The sequence below is a fragment of the Poecilia mexicana genome, unplaced genomic scaffold (genome assembly GCF_051168715.1).
Source record: "Poecilia mexicana isolate PSO_F unplaced genomic scaffold, ASM5116871v1 scaffold_7, whole genome shotgun sequence".
In the NCBI taxonomy this organism is placed as follows: Eukaryota; Metazoa; Chordata; class Actinopteri; order Cyprinodontiformes; family Poeciliidae; genus Poecilia; species Poecilia mexicana.
The window spans coordinates 24,548,066-24,566,126 of NW_028263376.1; the positions used below are offsets into that span (position 1 = coordinate 24,548,066).

General features: G+C 45.2%; 1 protein-coding gene across 2 annotated transcripts; it reads left to right on the forward strand.

Moving 5' to 3' along the window:
- Positions 1 to 1,080: 1,080 nt before the first annotated feature.
- Positions 1,081 to 17,947, forward strand: zhx3b (zinc fingers and homeoboxes 3b). 2 transcript variants are annotated; one of them, XM_014975804.2, is made up of 8 exons: positions 1,081 to 1,836; positions 9,455 to 10,360; positions 10,439 to 10,546; positions 11,460 to 12,962; positions 13,822 to 14,100; positions 14,239 to 14,553; positions 16,564 to 16,819; positions 17,323 to 17,947. In XM_014975804.2, the coding sequence occupies exons 2-8, from the start codon at positions 9,620 to 9,622 to the stop codon at positions 17,343 to 17,345; spliced, it is 3,225 nt and encodes a 1,074-aa protein (XP_014831290.2). In that variant the 5' UTR covers positions 1,081 to 1,836; positions 9,455 to 9,619; the 3' UTR covers positions 17,346 to 17,947. The 2 variants fall into 2 exon arrangements, with proteins under 2 accessions (XP_014831290.2, XP_014831286.2); XM_014975800.2 differs by having other exon boundaries at positions 13,822 to 14,553.
- The last annotated feature ends 114 nt before the right edge of the window (positions 17,948 to 18,061 follow it).

Sequence of the window (18,061 nt, forward strand, 5' to 3'; positions counted from 1 at the left end):
TGATTCACAACACATTTACTGTCCATTTATGGCCTATAACAAATCAGTGTAACATTGTTCTGAGAGGTCACTGGTGAATCATTTTGATTGACAGGAGGATGCTCTTCCCTGACGGTAATGGCCCGGGGAATGAAAATGATGTGCAACATGTGGCAATCTATCTTAACAGTAAAATGGGGGGATCTGATACACAACTTTAGCGACTCTCTACATTTCCATCATTGCCAATAAGCATGAAAGTACAAGTACTCAGGTACAGAACATTGTACCTGAGGTATTGGATATAAAAATATTCTATAACAAATGCTTTATCTTGATACTCTCATGTAATTAGATAAATGAGGGCTGGTTTAGTTATCAGTTATATATGCTTGTTACATTTGGTTGGGATTTTCAAAATAATGGTTATGCAACTGAAATGACACATTTCTGCATTAACCACTTTATAACTTGCCCTCTTTTGCATTGAATCAGTTGTTTAACTATTGTGAAAATAGTGAGAAAAGAATAATCACTCTTTCTTTTCTTAGGTCATAAAATATTGAGTTAGGTTATAAAATATTATTAAAGTATTATATCATGATTCAGTCATGAAAAAAATAAGTTTTTGTAAAGTATGCTTTTAAGTAGAAAAGCACACTGCCAACCTAAGGACTGTGGAGATGCATTTTTTCAGCAGAGGCAAAGAAGTTAGTTACAATGGGTGAATACAGCTAAATACAGGATAATCCTGGAAGAAAGTCTGTACAGTAAACCAAACATACTGCCAGAACTACATTGGAATAGTTAAGATCAAAGAGTAGTCATCTATCAGAATGGCCTAGTCAAAGTCCAGACATAAATTAAAATGAGAAGTTGTGGAAAAACTTGGAAACTGATGTTCACAGATAATCAGTCAGTGCCCACACTGACTGAGGAGAGGCATTTTTGAACAAAAAAAGGGGCAAAAGTTCAAGCTGTATATGTGCAGAGCCAACAGGAAAAAAAACAAAACAAAAGACTTTTATGTGCAGCAAAAGGGTATTCTCATAATTGCTAGCATAAAAGGTCCCAATAACTGACATCAGTTGTTATGATGTCACGCAATGCGGAAAGGTTGATGGTGCGAATACTTTTGAGACCATTCTGTCAGATATGATTTAAATATTACTGGCATATTTTTGCCATGTCAAAAGAATATGAAGCGTAGAGTTTTTTTGTTTTTTTTAAGCTAAATCTGTTGTTGAACTGGTTTATTAGTTGCAGAATTTACCGCAGTCAGATATAATCAGGATTTTATAGTTCGGGGTGTCTTTTGGGGACTATCCCTTTAAGAGAAGTTACCTGAGAGGAGGGGGACAGGTGTGAGCTGCTTGAACATCACGCTAATCCGCAACTCTGTTAGTTTCTGCTCCTCTTAGAGACACTTCACGAGGAGTTCAGAGCACAGGTTCCGCAGGGTCAGGGTCGAGACGGTGAATCTGACTCACTTTCTCTCACTCCGCATCTCCGAGCTCGAGCCCTCACGCCAACTCAACCGTCAGTGACGTCTGCGTCACGTGTGCGTCTCTTCCCTCGGTACGTCCGTCGTATTTTCCTCCCCTCCGCTGTCTGCTCCAACACCGAGACAGAGCAGAGCCGAGCCGAGCCTGGCGAATTAAACACGAACCCAAGACGGAGTGTCGCCGTCCGGACGCCGGGTGTCACGTTTGTCTGCAGCCGATGGACGTAGGGGTCTTACACCTATAAGTTGCCATCAGTGAAGTCCGTTAGTGGCTCCTGTGTGAGCCCGTATCAATGTAAACTTTTTATTTTTAAAGAACGTTCACTGCGCACAGTGAGATCCAACAAAGCGAGGTGAGTGTGGTTTGTTGATACTCATCTATTTCAGTGTTTCATCTCAACTAAAACTTATCCGAGCTGAGGGAAAGCCTCACCTTTGTGGGCTTTGGCTCAGCAGCGCTGGCCAGCTGCATGTCGCCTGCTTAAAATGGCGACAGCCGACGGGGGTGGGAAAAAGAGAGAGACGGTGTAGTTTTTTGGGGGGGTACTCTGGGGGCTCGCCTCTTTTCTCCGATCTGAATTGGCTACACTGCTTGCAACCCTTAATAATGCACATGAGCGAATTAAGTTGGGGATTACTCCGCCTTAAGTTGAGCGGAAGATGCATCATTTTCGGATACGTTTAAAGCTGCTGCGCTCAGGGACTCGTCGAGACACTTTTCCACACCAACACTGCATTTCTAGAAAATACTATTTCAAAGAAGTAGTAAATATACGTTTTCTGTTTACGTTAAATCTCAACCTGTTAGAAAAATATTCCCAAATTTTTCCCCAAATCAGTATTTCATCACAATAGAAATTAGAAATCACAGCCGTCCCAAGCACCCCTCTCTCCGTTTTCCTCTGTGAACCATAAAAGGATTTTACAGTTTATAAAAAGTTATATTTTGGCTCAGACCGACTTTAGTTTTAATCAAGACTGACCCAGAGTCCACAAACAATAAGCAGCAGTGTTTGTTTTTATTATTATTTCATGAAGCGTTCAAGTGATTGTTTATCATTAGAGATCGTAATCGGCCAATTTCCCCCTAATTGGGTCTCGTTAGTTGTTTCTGAAATAAACATTGCAGTCCATCTTTATTTATAAAGCACTTTTAACTACTACACAGTACTAAAGTGAGGAACAGAAATTTTTTTGTATTGATTAAATTCATCCCAACTTAGAACTCAAATCCTTTTCAGAGTATGACGTCAACCAACATTTATTTTTTATGCACTTAATGGGTTGACTAAAAATTAGATAATGTCATGGAGGCTATGATGCATAAGCAGAGATAAACATTTGCTTTCTGATAGTGAAAACTGCTTTTAATCTTAGTGAAATCTGCAGCACACCTTTCCCTTTACTGTGTTTTAGCCCTTTAGATATAAAAATGACCAGAACCAGCAGGTCAGATCTCAAAGGAAACCGGATATTGCTGTCGACCAAGAAAAGCCTGGTCTGTGCATTTCTGTTTATCTTGATAGTGTTGTCATTAGTGTGTGTCACTCCTAGGATTAGACCAAAGCTTTCCCAGGAAGCTAATTTGTGTCTGACGTCCACGTGAGTCTCAGGTTCGACGCACAGCTTAATCCAGCTTTCTGTTTATCACCAACGGTCCACTCTCAGTAGTGGCCGCTTGCCTCGTTATTGCTGATGAAAATAAGGACTCATGAAAAGCTTGAGGTGGATCAACTTATCAATCATGCGAGAAAATATGTTGAACTCATAATAACTGTCCAGTGGTGTGCAATTTTTTAAAAATTAAATTGACATTAGAAACACAGCTGGGTGATGATTTCCACTTTAAAATATGGTTTTTATATGGATTAAAAACAAATCAACCGCTTTATTCTGTTAAACCTTACTGTTATCCTCTGAAAGTTTTGATCTCTCCAGCAGCTTGACTGAATAACAGACCTGTCTCGATAACAGAAAATACAGTCTCATTCTTAAACAGCTCACATCACTTATGAAAAAGAGCACACTTGGAGTCCTTTTCACTCAGTAGTAACTTCCATACTGGGAAGTGTTGATGTTCTCAGGAAAACATAACATTTTTGAGTTTTCATCTGACCTCCAGTGGTCGGAGCTGATGAAGCTAGAAGTTGGGCGACTCCGGTCACCACCTGATCTCTTGCTGCCTCTTTAAAAAGAAACGGGCTGATCATCTGGCGTTAGGAAACACTGTCGGAGACAAACGACTTTTGACAGAAGTTGGCATATAATGTGAAGCGTCCTATTCCAATGTGCTCCCCTTCTCTTCACAAACTGCTTACGTTTGTTTTATTGTTGCCAAATCTTTCTTTCAAAGGCAGTGTTGTCAAATAGAGCTAAAGCACTTCGCTGCAGCTGCACAGAAATACAAATAAACACATTTAAATGAGGAATTGGATTAAAAATAAAGTGACAAATTAACAACAAAATCCCCACAATCGGTTGCCTTATGTGACGTCACGAGAGGCGTGTGCGTTTGGAAGCTGGTTTGTGGGAGGTTAGATTTTATCCAAGTTATGTAACAATTTACAACAACATAGCAAAACAAATGGTGGTGTTGTGGAAGTGACAAACTGTAACTAAACTGAGTTTGATTCTCACAAAAAAAAAGGTCTCGTTGGTGCTGTGTCTCATCTTGGTGTGTAACTAGAATTATGTTTCATGTTCTTCCTGTAGGACATAAAAATCTCAAGGCATTTTATAAAAAATGCAGGTCCAGTTCATGTCCATAATGTATTAATCTGATACAGTCCAATCCTATAGAAAGATTCAGTAACACGCAGCCCAGTTTAACCTTAGGTTTAACACAGCTAGAATACAATATGGCTTTCCATATTTGTGTTATTCCCTCGCTGCTGTCTTTGATCCTGTGGTTTAATTTACCAAATCCAATGGTATATAAAGTAATGTTAAAACTAGGGCTGCAGCTAATGATTATTTTTGTCTTTTACTATTCAACCAATTAATATGAATAAAAAAAAAAACAAGTGACATTGTGCAGATTTTTTGCTTACCCACTTAAGCCTTTTTTATACATTAGAAATACACTAGAAGATGCAAATTGATGCAGCAAAAAAAAAAAAAAAACCTTGCCTAAAATTCGATACAAAAGTCTTTCCTTACTGCATGCTTGATCATTTGTAGCAAAGGATCCATTTGCAGCTGAAAATACTTTTAACATCAACATGTGAAAAGCTCAACCCTTTCTGCTTGACTCAACGTCAACACGGCATAGGGCTGATCTGTTGACTGTTGTTTTGAATTAACCAATTAAAAATTCAGTAGTAAAAGGCACTTAGCAAAATGTGTTTCTTTTTTTTATCTTGATTGTGAAATGAAGACATTCTTTGGATAATTTTGGCTTAACTACTGCTCTAAGTGTGTTGTTTTTGTCAGCAGATAGCCTTTTTTATGTATGCTCCAGGGAACGATTAGTCGATTATTGAAATAATAATTTATTGATAAATTTATCCGATTAATTGCTTCCGCCCTCGCTATGGCCACTTTGCTCTACAGGCTGCTTTATTTTTGCCTGAGTAGCTCAAGATTTATTTAGCTAATAACTCTTCTAATGAATCGGTTAACATGAGAAATGTTCTGACTGCGTCAGGCGAGTTGAGTCGCTTTGTCTTTCCTGTATCCAACCGTGTGATTTATAATTAACTTCTTACCAGTTATGACCAAGAAAAACCCGACAGGGCCTGTAGCCGACTGGTTTGGATCATCGCAATCTCTTCAGTCTGCTGGACTGGGGAACAGCCTGTGATGTCGGCCATTTTAGGTTGGACTACAAAGAGCAACCGCCATGTTTCTCTCCCTCCCCTCTCAGCAGTCCAGTTTAAATCCATGCAGCGGCAGCAGCCACAGTGGTGCAGCCCACGCAGCCCATCCTCTCTCTGACCCGAGGAGCAGCCCACATTGACACTCAGGGATCCGAGGGAAGGAAGGAAGGACGATGTAGGAACGCTGTAATTGCGGTTTCCCGATTGTTGTGGAAGACACAAGTCGAGATGCACACATGATGCGAGCGTGATTGACAGCTGGAGGTTAGCTGAAAGGTGCTGGTTTATGGTGGGAAAAAGTAGCTGAAACAAGCACTTTTATCTTGTACTAAGACAAAGAAAAACATGGCGGAGGACGTAGAGACAGACACTGGAAGATGGAACCGGGTGTATGCCGCCGCGTTGGTGCAGTCTTGATAATTGGTTGGAACACACTTGGGGTTTGAGGCCGTTTTTAGGGCCCTCCTCCGCTGAATGAGTAAGATAGCATCTGGCGTAGCTCTTGCAGCGTAGAACATAGCAACCCTGTGTGACCGAGGCCCCTGCAGGACCACAGAGTGCTGTGGGGGAGAGAGGGGGGGAGGGGGGCACAGGGGCAGGATGGCAGATGTCTGGACACAACCCTGACAGGAAGAGACGCCGTCGGCTCCGGCCAATGGAGACGGCAGCCACACCTATTGGAGAGACGGGAACACTCGGTGCGGGAAGCTGCACTGAAATAGGAGCAGGGCAGGGACTCTCCAAATACCACTCTGAGGGGTGTGTGGAACAAACAAGCCCCACTCTGGCCTGGGACTGCATGGCACAGGAGGTCTCTCTGTGTGTGAGTGTGTGTGTGTGTGCGTGTGTGTGTGTGCGTGTGTGTGTGTGCGTGTGTGTGTGTGTGTGTGTGTGTGTGTGTGTGTGTGCATGTGCGCGTGTGTGTTTACCCACATGTGTGTGCTTTAGAGAAGTGAGCTGGTGAGAGAAGGCGGGGGGCTAGGAGGTGGTTGCCATGGGGACAGTAACACACCAGTGCCGCTGCCGACCTGTCTCCGAGTGCCAAACTTGTTCGGAGAGGGAGGCGGGGTGAGGGAACAGCAGGAGGGGGAAGAGGGAGGAATAAAATGGGAGCAGCCGAGGAAAGGCCTGTGCAGAACACTCATTAGGGTAAGGTTTGTTTCCCTGCACAGATCCTAGAGCAGCATCTGTAATCTCAGGTGATCAGCTGCAGCATTACTCAGGTGAGCTGATTATTTGGCGTCATACTCTGCTAAAGCGAAGATGCCTTTGGTTTTAAAAAGACCAGACTTTTTCTGGAACCTGGTGACACACAAAGATAAAATATCTGTTATTTTGTCTTTTGTTTTTGTCAGTGGTAGCGGTTAGCAACCCAATAGAAAACAAAGGAAATAATACTTTACTACTGCTTTAAAGTTTAAGTATTACTTAACACTACTACTTAAACTGGATCTTTTAATAACATTGAAAAAATGTGCATAGAAGTTCATTCTCTTGATGCATTCACAGACTTTAGCTTTGTTTCATTTATTGGGCAAAGGAAAGTACTTCACTTATCAAAGATCAGAGCCAATCGAGGGGAAATTTGTGTTTATTCTACTCTCTTGTTGACTTTGTGCATTGGTAGTTTTTGAACTTAGGGTATGGAGGTATTTATCAGTTTTAATCTGTTTTTTTTTTATTATAGAGAATTTAAAAAAAAGTTTTTTTCTTCTCTATTTCACTTATTGATTTCCGATCTGAGCCAATCAAGGAAAAAAATAGACCCAATCTCATCCTCTCGATGCATCTCTAGTTTCAAACTCAGACATTTAAGACTTTGTTTTTATGTGTGTGTGTGTGCGTGTGCGCGCGTGTGTGTGTGAGGGACTGGGAGACGTGTGATCTCTTGCACAGTAAAAAATGTCAGCCTCACCACCTTCGTAAACAGGCTTCACACAGGCATGCAGACACCCACCCCCGCACGTTTCATGCACATGCACACACACACACACACACCCACCTCCCTGCACTTTACTCTCAACCTCACAGGAAATTCACACATACAAACGTTGACGGTGTCACATAAAACACATCCGCATTGCCATCATGGCTAGGATGGTCAGTCGGTGAATGTCGACGCACAGAATTGGTGTTCAAGTCGACCGAAGTTGCCCAAGCAAAAGCTGATGTGAGGTCAGGGGACTTTGTTTCAGCCGTCACCTGAGTTAAGTGATGTCTCTTGATCTGTTTTAAACTCGTCAGTTCGGTTTCGAAAGACACTGTAAGCTGGTTTTCATGAGCTCCAGGTTGTGTCCATTGGCAGAACATTCCAGGCTTCACAGCGAGGTGGGGAGGGAGGGAGGGAAACAGTGTGTGACTGAACCTCGGAGCTCGACGGGGGCTCGGAAGTGCGGGGGTAGACTGGTTGCAGTGGTGGAGATGGTGGGGCGGGGGGGGGGGTGTATCATGAAGGAAAATTCCTCACTGAAACACCTCAGTGATTCCTTCACGATAGTTAACACCACCATCACCCCCCCCACACACACACCCCACCCCAAACGGCCTGCCCATCCCCCCACCATCATCAGCATCTACCGTTCGCTCTCTCTCTCTCTCTACTCTCGCCTGCCACCCACACCCAGCACAACCACGTGATGGATGACTGCGACTGCCCACCCATAAGCCATTGTGTTGGTCATGTGACCAGCCTGGCTTGGCAGAACGGTGCCCCCTGATGCAGAACTGAATGGCAGTGGTGGTTGGGGTGGGGGTCTAGGTAGGAGGGGCAGACGGCGGCTCAAACCGAGGGCAGTTGCTGCTCTCAGTGGGGTGGAAGAAGGGGGGAAGAGGGGGCATCACGTTCCCTCAGAGGCAAACCTCAATCGCCTGTTAACCCCTCACACACATGCAAGCGCGCGCACGCACACACACACACACACACACACACACACTGACCCCTTATTTACCTTTTAAAAGGGCCAAAGAGTCCTCCTTTAATGCAGATTTATTTCTTTTAAGTTAAATCTGGAGGCTGACTTCGTTCTGGTGCCTGAGTCAAAGTGAACTCTTTGTACGTTGTGTCACACCCCAGTCCTGTGGGGGTTAACTGAGCGCCGAGCTAATGTACCATGACCCATGTGTGGGGCAAACCAAGCATTTACTCATGCCGTTGTAGGTGCAGAGAAAAGCAGCAGGTTTGCAATTAGAGAAAGAGATATGCAACCAGAAAAGGAGGGGTCTATTTAATGACCACATGCAATCTTGGTTTCTTTCACACCTTGGCACAAATACGTTGCAGGAAGAGGTTTGCATCTTGTTTCAGTTTGGAGCCTCTTCTATTAGGTGAATTTTGTGTTCAGTGTTTAACAGTGTTTAAGGAATGTGTTTTTGCACCAAGAAACGCTGTTCTGCGTTTCAACTGAGGAGGCTCGGTGAGTTTCTCGTGCTCTGCATGAGATGTCATGTCAGGGCAGAATGGCTGGGAGAGTAATTGCCCTAGAGCCGTCCTTCAATCCTGCATCGTTGCCTCCATGTTAGGTGGAGAGAAAGGGAGGAGCGAACCCCTCCACTCCACAGGAAGCTACGCCATCTCCCCGTAAAGACCCGGACTCTGGACGTGGGACGATTTTATTTATTTTATTTTTTTTTTTTTGAGATGCAGGTGTGTTGCTGTTGGTCCTGGTTGCTCAGGAATGTGGCTTTCCAGGAAATATTTGATGAAATTCTGTGTTGCTTCATTGTCAAGTTCCCAGCTGTATTGAGCAGCAAATTTCAAAGAAAAATATATTCAAAGTGCTTGGAAATGTGTTTAGTGCCACTTCAGAGGCACACAGCTCACAGTCTCTGTGGGGGTGTGTCTGAAAGAGAGGAAGTGAGACGCAGCAGCATGGGGGAGGGGAGTAGTAGGGGTGGGACAGGGGCTCTCCCAAAAGCCCTGTAGTGAGGAGGCAGACTGAGACTGAATAGCATCATAAATGAGATTGAGTTTCAGGGGACAGAAAAGTTTACCCTTACTTTTGGCTTTAATACCTTAAAGATGTTCTTTTTACCCTGAAGATCCAGATATTACCTGAAACTTCTGTAAGAAATCCTTTTATTTTTGTTCGCCTATCTTCTTGTCTAAATTCCAGGTGATCTCAGATATTTTCATTTTCTCTCCTTTCTTTTTCAGGATTCTACTAAAACCTCTGCAGAGAATCACTCAGGGACTTATGGACGAGCCCGTCCACTCTCCTTCCCCCATGTCTGGTCGATAGTGAAGGAGGAATCCATCTTCTCTCTCTCAGCCCCTCAGCCATTTGACCCCCCCCCCACCTCCTGTCCCTCTGGTCTCACCATGGCCAGCAAACGGAAGTCCACTACACCCTGCATGATCCCCAGTAAGGTCATCCGCTCTGTGGAGGAGGCGGAGCGGGACTCTCCGGTTCCGCTCCGTCACTCCAGGGTTTCTGGAGGCGACAGACGCAGCCCTTTGGACGCCAGCAGCGACCCGAAACAGGAGGCGGGGGATGCAGATAAGGACGGTGGCATTTACACTTGCAAGCTGTGCAATTTTGAAACTCACGACCTCAACCTGTTCCTAGATCACGTCTACACGGGGCACCCGGACTTTAGGGCGGACCCTGGCTTCGTCTGCATGAGCTGCGGCGTTTCGGCGCCAAAGTTTGAGGGGCTAGCTTTGCACAACGCCAGGGTCCACCCCAGCACTTTGAATACCACCCTGCAGCTGAGGAGGAGGGAGAGGAGGGCGGTGGTGGAGCAGAACCTGCTGATAGGGACAGAGCTGTGCAGGGACAGCGAAATCTCCATCACTAAGACGCCAATCATGAGGATGCTGAAGGGCAAATCTGAACCCAAAAGGATTGTGGTGTCTCACTCGGTGTCAGACGAGCCCGCCTCGGACGTGCATTCTGCCTCCATATCCAGGGAGTCTGAAAGAAAGGAATCTTCTGCTGTTACAGTCACCCACGTCTCCACGATCGTCCACAACGGAACGAGCAAGACCACCCTGCCCTCGGCCATCCAGATTGTCAACGGCTCTACGGGGTTACCCCTTCTGAAGACGCCCATCACACAGGTGGCCCGGATACTGATGCTTTTTTTATTTGTTTTAAGTGAATTTACTTTATTAATTGTGTTTTTAAATTCCTTTCAGGTTGTTTCTGTAGCTCAGAACCGAAGTCTTCACCATTCTGCACCCATCACAGCTTCCTCTACTGCTTCTTCCGCTTCTTCATCCTCATCCTCGCAAAATCTTCCCAAGGTACGAATTGGCTTTTGTGTCAGTGTTGCGCAATTTACCATTCAAGTAAACGGGTTATATGCAATCATCAGTGAAAGGAAACGTACATTTTATTCCTTTTTTTAATTATGGGTTTTATAATATAAACAATATTCCAGGATGGTATGAAAACACAACAGTGAATTAAAAACAACATTTAGGTCAGATAATTTGAAATCTCACATTTTTGTGGAATACTTTGCGCTTCTCCTTTGTAGCTATTTTAAAATGGTTGCCTTTCTGCTGCGGATCTGGTTTTGAAGAGTAATCCACTCAATTTGAATGTGATTGAGGTCAGAAGGTTGGGTCGGCCGTTCAGGAAGCCCTTTAACATTCATGAGAACAGCGATGTCCTCAATGAACCCATTGACTTGCAAGTAAGTGCTTTTGGAGTGATCGTTAAGGGGTTAATGCAAAACTAGTTTGATGTGTGCTTTAGGTCATCAGTGTTTCTGTGGGCTCTTAAAAAAAATCCAACAAAAATAAGTTGGACAGGAAAGTTTGTTTCAATGAGGTCCAGCTTGAAAAACGTGGCTTAAACAGTTTGCAAGTAAACATCGTCATATATACTCAATACAAATTATTATTATTATGTAAATTTTTTTCCACAATCATTGTCTTGTTGGAACAGCCAACTGAGCCTATAACAATGTGGAACTTGCAGGAACATCAGGATAAGTAGTTTCATCCTGTTGTGGATGAAACAGGAAAAGGTTATGCCTCTAGTTTTAGCAATATTTCAGATATTTAAAATAATATCAATAATTATCGATATTGACTGATATGAAACCCTTATATTTTCATACGTTTTTCATCCATGTCGTCCAGCCCTAAGTGTGATTAAACCTGTATGGTTCAATCCGACTCCGCACTGATTTTCCGTCTCTCCCTGCAGGTGATGATCCCTCTGAGCAGCATCCCCACCTACAGTGCCTCCATGGACTCCTCCTCCTTCCTGAAGACCTCTTTCAGCAAGTTCCCGTACCCCACCAAGGCTGAGCTGTGCTACCTGACCGTGGTCACCAAATTCCCCGAGGAGCAGATCAAGATCTGGTTCACCGCTCAGCGGCTGAAGCAAGGCATCAGCTGGTCCCCGGAGGAGATCGAGGAGGCCAGGAGGAAGATGTTCAACACCATCATCCAGACGGCGCCGGTCAGCTCCCAGAACCAAACCCAGAGTCACCACAGCCCGGCGCCACACACCATCACAGTGCTGCCCGCCTCCCTGGGGCCCACCGGGATCCCTCAGTTCCTGCAGGGGTCTCTCGTCAGCCCAGGCGGCGTAATCGTCACGCAGCCTGTCGTGGCAAATGGAATCCAGGTCAGCAGTGCCCCCGTGGCCCTGGCGGTCACGCCGAAGCCCCAGGCGGCGGCTCGGCCCACGATGCAGGCCCGACCCGCCGCCGCTCTGGTGGCGGACAAAAGCCCCAGCATGCTGGTGGGAACGGTGGGCAGCAGTAAAGCTGTGGGAGGGGGCACCAGCAGCACTGAGGGCGGCGTCATCAACCTTAGCCTTGGAAGCAGTAGTCATGGCAACGCTAAGGGAAGCAGTGTCAATGCTAAACATGGCAGTGCTAATGCTAACTCCAGCGAGAAAAACAGCAGTGATGTTAGCAGCCGTGCTAGCGCCAGAAACACGGACAGTAAACCGGGCAGCGGCGGCGCGGGTCAGACGGACAGTAAGACCCCCACGGAAAACAAAGCTGTCATCAGCAGCTGTGAAAACCTGAAGAGCAAAGATGCTAATGGTAGCAGCAACCATCACAACCTGGCCAGTGCAGGAACCGAGGATGCAGATCCTTCTGGTTGTGACTCTCCAACCATCAAAATGGAGGATGCTTCATCCCCCGCCTCCAAGTCCTCCTCCCCGACTCCTGCAGGTCCGGGCAGCAGCTCCGGCTCCCGGACCCCCTCCAGCGCCTTCCTGGACCCCAGCTTTTACAAAGGCAAGAAGTCCCAGGAGCAGCTCAGTACCCTGAAGGACAGCTTCCTGGTGAGCCAGTGGCCCGACCAGGAGGAGGTCGACCGCCTCATCGGCCTCACCGGCCTCACGGTGCGCGAGGTCCGCAAGTGGTTCAGCGACAGACGCTATCACTTCCGCAACTGCAAGAGCTCCCGCTCCAGCACGGGTGGGCACAGTAAGACCAGTGGTGGAGCGGGGAATGGCGGAGGTACGCCTGGTAGCAGCGCCGCCGGCTGTAACGCCCCCGTTGATCTGTCGGAAAGTAGCAGCAGCAACTCTGGTGCCAAAACTCCCCAGCACAGCTCCAGCACCGCCACCCAGAGCCCACCGCCAACACAGACCCCCACATCGCCCACAGCTCCTTCCAAGAGGCTCTTCAGGTTGCACTCACCTGATTTCACAGCCGTCCGCTATAAGGAGAGAGACCCCCACCAGGTGAGACCCAAACTCTCTCTCACTGCAACTCTGCTGAATTTTGACCAATCCCGTTAGCCCTCTGCTAATTTCACTTCCTGTTTCACAATGTCTCTTGAAAGCCTAATCTGTAAGAAGAAAACCTAAATAACGCTAAATGTTAACACTTGCCAAAATCTTCATGTCCATTACTTCATATGGATTAAAGGTGCCATTTCAAGAAGATACTTAAAATAGTTCAAATTCTGTCATTTGGGAAGATTATGTGCAGCAATTGAAACTTTTTTGCAAGACCACATCAGGCCAAAAATAAGGCAAAATAAAAATGTGCAAATTTGACTAAAAGCTTTTGAAAAGGGTGTCAAAAATCAGTCATTTTAGGCCGCAACAATCACACACGCAAAATACTTTTCATGATCCTGGAGAAACTGAAGCGTGTCTGAAGCAGAGATTCATTTGGTCTTCAACTCCTGCTTTTCTTGTGGTCAGCCATCCTGACCCAGAGACGAGGTCAAAAGCTAACTCGGGAGAAAAAGGCCTTAACTGTGACTTTTCAGATAAAAGCACATTTTTCTCTTTATTTGAAATTTGAAACCCAGAGAACCATTGATGATTTGGGTAGCTGTGTCATCTGTAGGAGTTCTCTTTGCCGCTGATAAGCTTTATGGAGATCCTGGTAGACTTTGTACCAAAACCCGACTGCGTTTGATTGGCTGGCTAATCCCTCTCACATCGTCGATGCAGTAAATCACGCAAAATGAGCTCCGACTACTTAATCGGTGCACGAGTACGGTACATGGGAACACTAAATAACTAAAATAAATCAACCTTCTCATGATTTCGACAGTAATATTCATCTCTTTGCGTGTGCTACGCTCAGGTGATAGCCCTGGAGGCCAGCTTTGCCCAGAACGCCGACCCGTCAGGAGAAGAAGTGGACAGGCTGCGCTCCGAGACCAAGATGACGCGGCGGGAGATACACGGCTGGTTTGCTGAGAAGAGGAAGCGAGTGGCTGCCGAGAAGAAGAAGGAGGAGGCGGAGCGGGAGCCGAAGGAGGACGAGGAGGAGATGGAGGTGGATGGAGAAGAGAGGCAGAGGGATGACGGTTCAGGGGAACCGAAAGTGAACCCCATCAAAATAAATCTGAAGATGCTGAAGGTGACTGAGGCTAGCAGTAAAGCAGAGGGGGAGGGATCTGGTAGTACGAGCTCTCAGCCCGGCAGCACGCCTGCCTCCTCCCAGGGCCCCACCTCTTCCACCACCACTAAACCTTCCCAACCTTCCACCCCAACACAGAAAACCTCCCACTCCCCCAAACCCACAACCGTCCGAGGGAAGAAGACGGCGGAGCAGCTCCACCTGCTAAAGCAAGTCTACGCCCGAACCCAGTGGCCCAGCGCCACTCAGTACGATGAGCTCATCTCAGGAACAGGGCTGCCCCGACCCGAGGTGGTGCGCTGGTTCGGGGACTCCCGCTACGTCCAGAAGAACGGGCTGCTGAAGTGGCTGGAGGAGTACCAGAACCTGGCCCTGGAGGAGGAGCTGCAGAGGGACGGCTCCAAGGTCCTGCAGGACCATCTGGACGCCCACGGCAGGCTGGACGACTCCCAGGTACAGGTCATGTCTTCCCCCCTCTCTCATTACTCACTTTCCTGTCTGACCACTCTAAAAAAAAACGGACACTAGAGCCAACAAAACCAAAAAGAAAATTATGAAGTTAATTGCAGGATCAGCAATTATTAAAAATTCATTGTACTTCAATCGAAAGTACAATGAATCAATAAAACAATCATTTTAACTTCATAGCCCCTTTTTGCATACATTTTTGAATAAATAGATGCATGTAAGCTCAACAACAAAAATGTATTGTTTTTAATTATTCAGGCCACTAAACCATCAGATTGGTGCAAAGTGCCAATATACACATTCAGCTGAACCTTCATGTTATTTCTATGAAAAAATAATTACTATAACAACTAGAAATGTGGACGTTGTCGTTGGGAACGTCTGCTCTCCTCCTGTTTGCACAGCTTTCACACAACTTCTTTCACCAAATCGCTTTTTGAAGCACAAATGAGGAAAAGCCGCTTTGTCGTCCGTCTAATTTGTGCATCGGATTCATGAGCGTACCAGAAACGCATGTATAAAAAGCTTCTGACTCACGAGTTCTGTATGTGTAATGTGATTAACTGCATTAAAATGTTTTAACATGTCAAAATGAATGTAATTAATTAATCAAAATGAGCATGTTAAAGTCCCAGCTCCATTTGACGCATAAAAACCAAATGGTGTAAAAAAAAAAAAAAAAAGGATTTGATAGTGTTTAGTAATAATGTTACAACATTTATTAGTTTGAATAATAATGATTGATTTTCAATCAGAAGTTCAAAGGTTAACTACCCAAGTGATCAACATTCCTGTGATTTATTTGCGTTTGTAACGCTGGTTTTTAATTGGTCGAGCAGCTCAGCTGACCAACCAGCGAGCAGAACAACAAGGAGGTGAAACGTTTTGTGAAAGCGTTTTCTAAACTTACAGGTGTTAATCCTGTATTTTTTTTTGTTTTCGTCTCTATATAAATATCAACAATAATATGAGTCTAATAAAACTGGTGGCTGTCATTTTGGCAGCAGCAGGTGTAGCTGAGGCTTTTCTGCTTTTGAGTAACTGCAGTTGGTTCACATTAGGCACCATGAAGCTGTAAAACTGTCGTCGTCGTCGTACCATGAAACTCTCCTAGCACAGTGAGTGATGTTTTAGATAGTTTAAAAAAAAAAAAATATATATATATATATATATATGTATATAAGTGTTTTGTTCAGATACGAGCCGTGCTGCTCTGTTTGCTGAGGGGATTCTCAGGAAGCTCCTTCGTTGCTGAGATCTTTGAAGTTTAAGACACACCTCAGGTCTCGATTCCTCCTAAATTCATCTGTCGTCTTTTATCTCAAGAGAGATAAGTCTTTTGTTCACTGAACTACATGGAAAAAAAAAGAAAAACCTCCTGATGAAAGAGCAAAGTTTTAGATGTTTTTATTGTGAGTGAAATCATCTCTTTGCTGTTTTTATCCTCCCACTCCAGAGACGCAAACTTCAAGTAGTAGTTTTGTTAATTTGTATGGAGAAAAAAAAAAAGTTTCTCCTTTTGGTATTTTATTTTGGTTTAATAAACATTCTTTCTCGTCCTCATCTATTATCCATGTCCCCTCTGTATGACGGAAATTATTTGATTAAAGCAAAGTAGCAAAACAAAACACCCGGTATAAACAACTATAGTAAATATTTAATATGACATTTATAATGATTAGAGCTGCACAATATTCTCACGTCATCACCATATCAATATCTGGAAGGACTCTTTGCATGCAGTATTTGTTTTCTGTTAGATTAGAAGAAATAATTAGTTGGATCACAATAAGAGATTCAGTTCCACATCGGAGAGAGAGCGGAAAGAAGTCAAGATGTTCTAACCAGAGTGAATAACTGTCTAAACAAGAAAAGTCTTAAAATTGAACCAAGGATAAATCAGAACCAACCTAATGGTTTCCTTGCAGTCTCGAGGTGTTCAGCTTTAACATTCGCCTGCATCTAGTTAATAAAACCTTTATTATTCCGTCCTAGTTAAAGGAGCTGGCTGAGAAGACTGGTCTGACGAGCGACTTGGTGCGGCATTGGTTCTCTACCAGGGGAGCGATGCCCGACGCTAAGCAAAGCGCTGCACAGCGGGCGGGAACGGGAGCCATCGGCGCAGAGGAAGCGGCGGCGCCAACAGGATCCTCGGCTCCGGAGCCACAGCCGGGCGGCGGGACGGAGGAGAAGATGGAGCAGTCGGTGTGCGGGGCGGAGGCCGACGCCGACAGCTCTGCTGCTGCTACAGGTAGTCCTGGACTCCATGGTTGTTTTTTTTTTTTTTTTTTTTAACTACAAGAAAAATGTGTGCGTGTGTGTGTGTAAAGTAAAATTAGATTTTTTAAAGAAGCTACCGCTCACACACCTTTTAATAACTAAATGCAACAAAGAAAAACTGGAAGACATTTGAAAGACTGACGTCATTTGTGGGAGAAATTGAGTGCTGCGTCAACAGCTGTGTGTGTGTGTGTGTGTGTGTGTGTGTGTGTGTGTGTGTGTGTGTGTGTGTGTGTGTGTGTGTGTGTGTGTGTGTGTGTGTGTGTGTGTGTGTGTGTGTGTGTGTGTGTGTAATGATCAGGTGGCACAGAAATACCAGGGTGGAACCTACAAACACACCAATACTATGATGATGAGCAATGAGGCGTGCTGTGGCAGATATTCACTTCCCGCCTGTCTGGCCCAACTGAACAGCTCAACTATAGATTTACATCTTTTCTGAGTCATTTGTTGCTTTTTTTTTTTCCTCTACAGGAAGTGAAGAGGCCTTAGTATGAGGACCACAAGGCAGGTGGTCTTTGTTCCGGCAGGACGGCAGATGGTTTGTAACCGGATCAGTGGTTTGAAACTGACCTCTACTAGAGACGGACACCAGAGCCAGCCCTCGGTCCCTCCGTGTGCCACGTGACGCCATCACCCCGGTTTTACTTGATGACCACATGTTTGGTGGACGGAGGTCTGACAAAGAGTGATGGGAAAGTTTATCAAGTCGTCGCCGCTGGGCGTTTTCGCCAAGGCCTTCGATGAACTTTTTCTGTTTCCCAGTCTTGCTCTATCTGCTCAGCTAAACGTCGGAACTCGGCTGCTGTCGGTGCGTTTTCTCTGCTCGGATCGGACGGACGGACTTTGGTCTGGGAGACGTTTGGAACGGAGGCGGGCACCCTGCGACGCCCGAAGGAATGGGACGTCGCTCTAAAACCACGTGGAGTTCGGATCTTCTCGTAGCATCGCGTGCTTCTCTACGTCTCGTTTGTTTTTATGGAACTTTCTTAGGAACAAATGCTAAAGATCTGAACTTTTACCACAGTTCCATACTTATGCTCGATGTACAATTTTTACAGACGCATTTGGAGAATAAACAGAATGTAATGAATTCAAACTCGTTTCTCCTTCACTGGTCCAAGATGAGGGAACCAAACAAAACCACCTGAAACCTTTTAATGTTTGAAGGATAATTTGTTTAGGAGACAAAATACAGAAACTTTAAACTGAA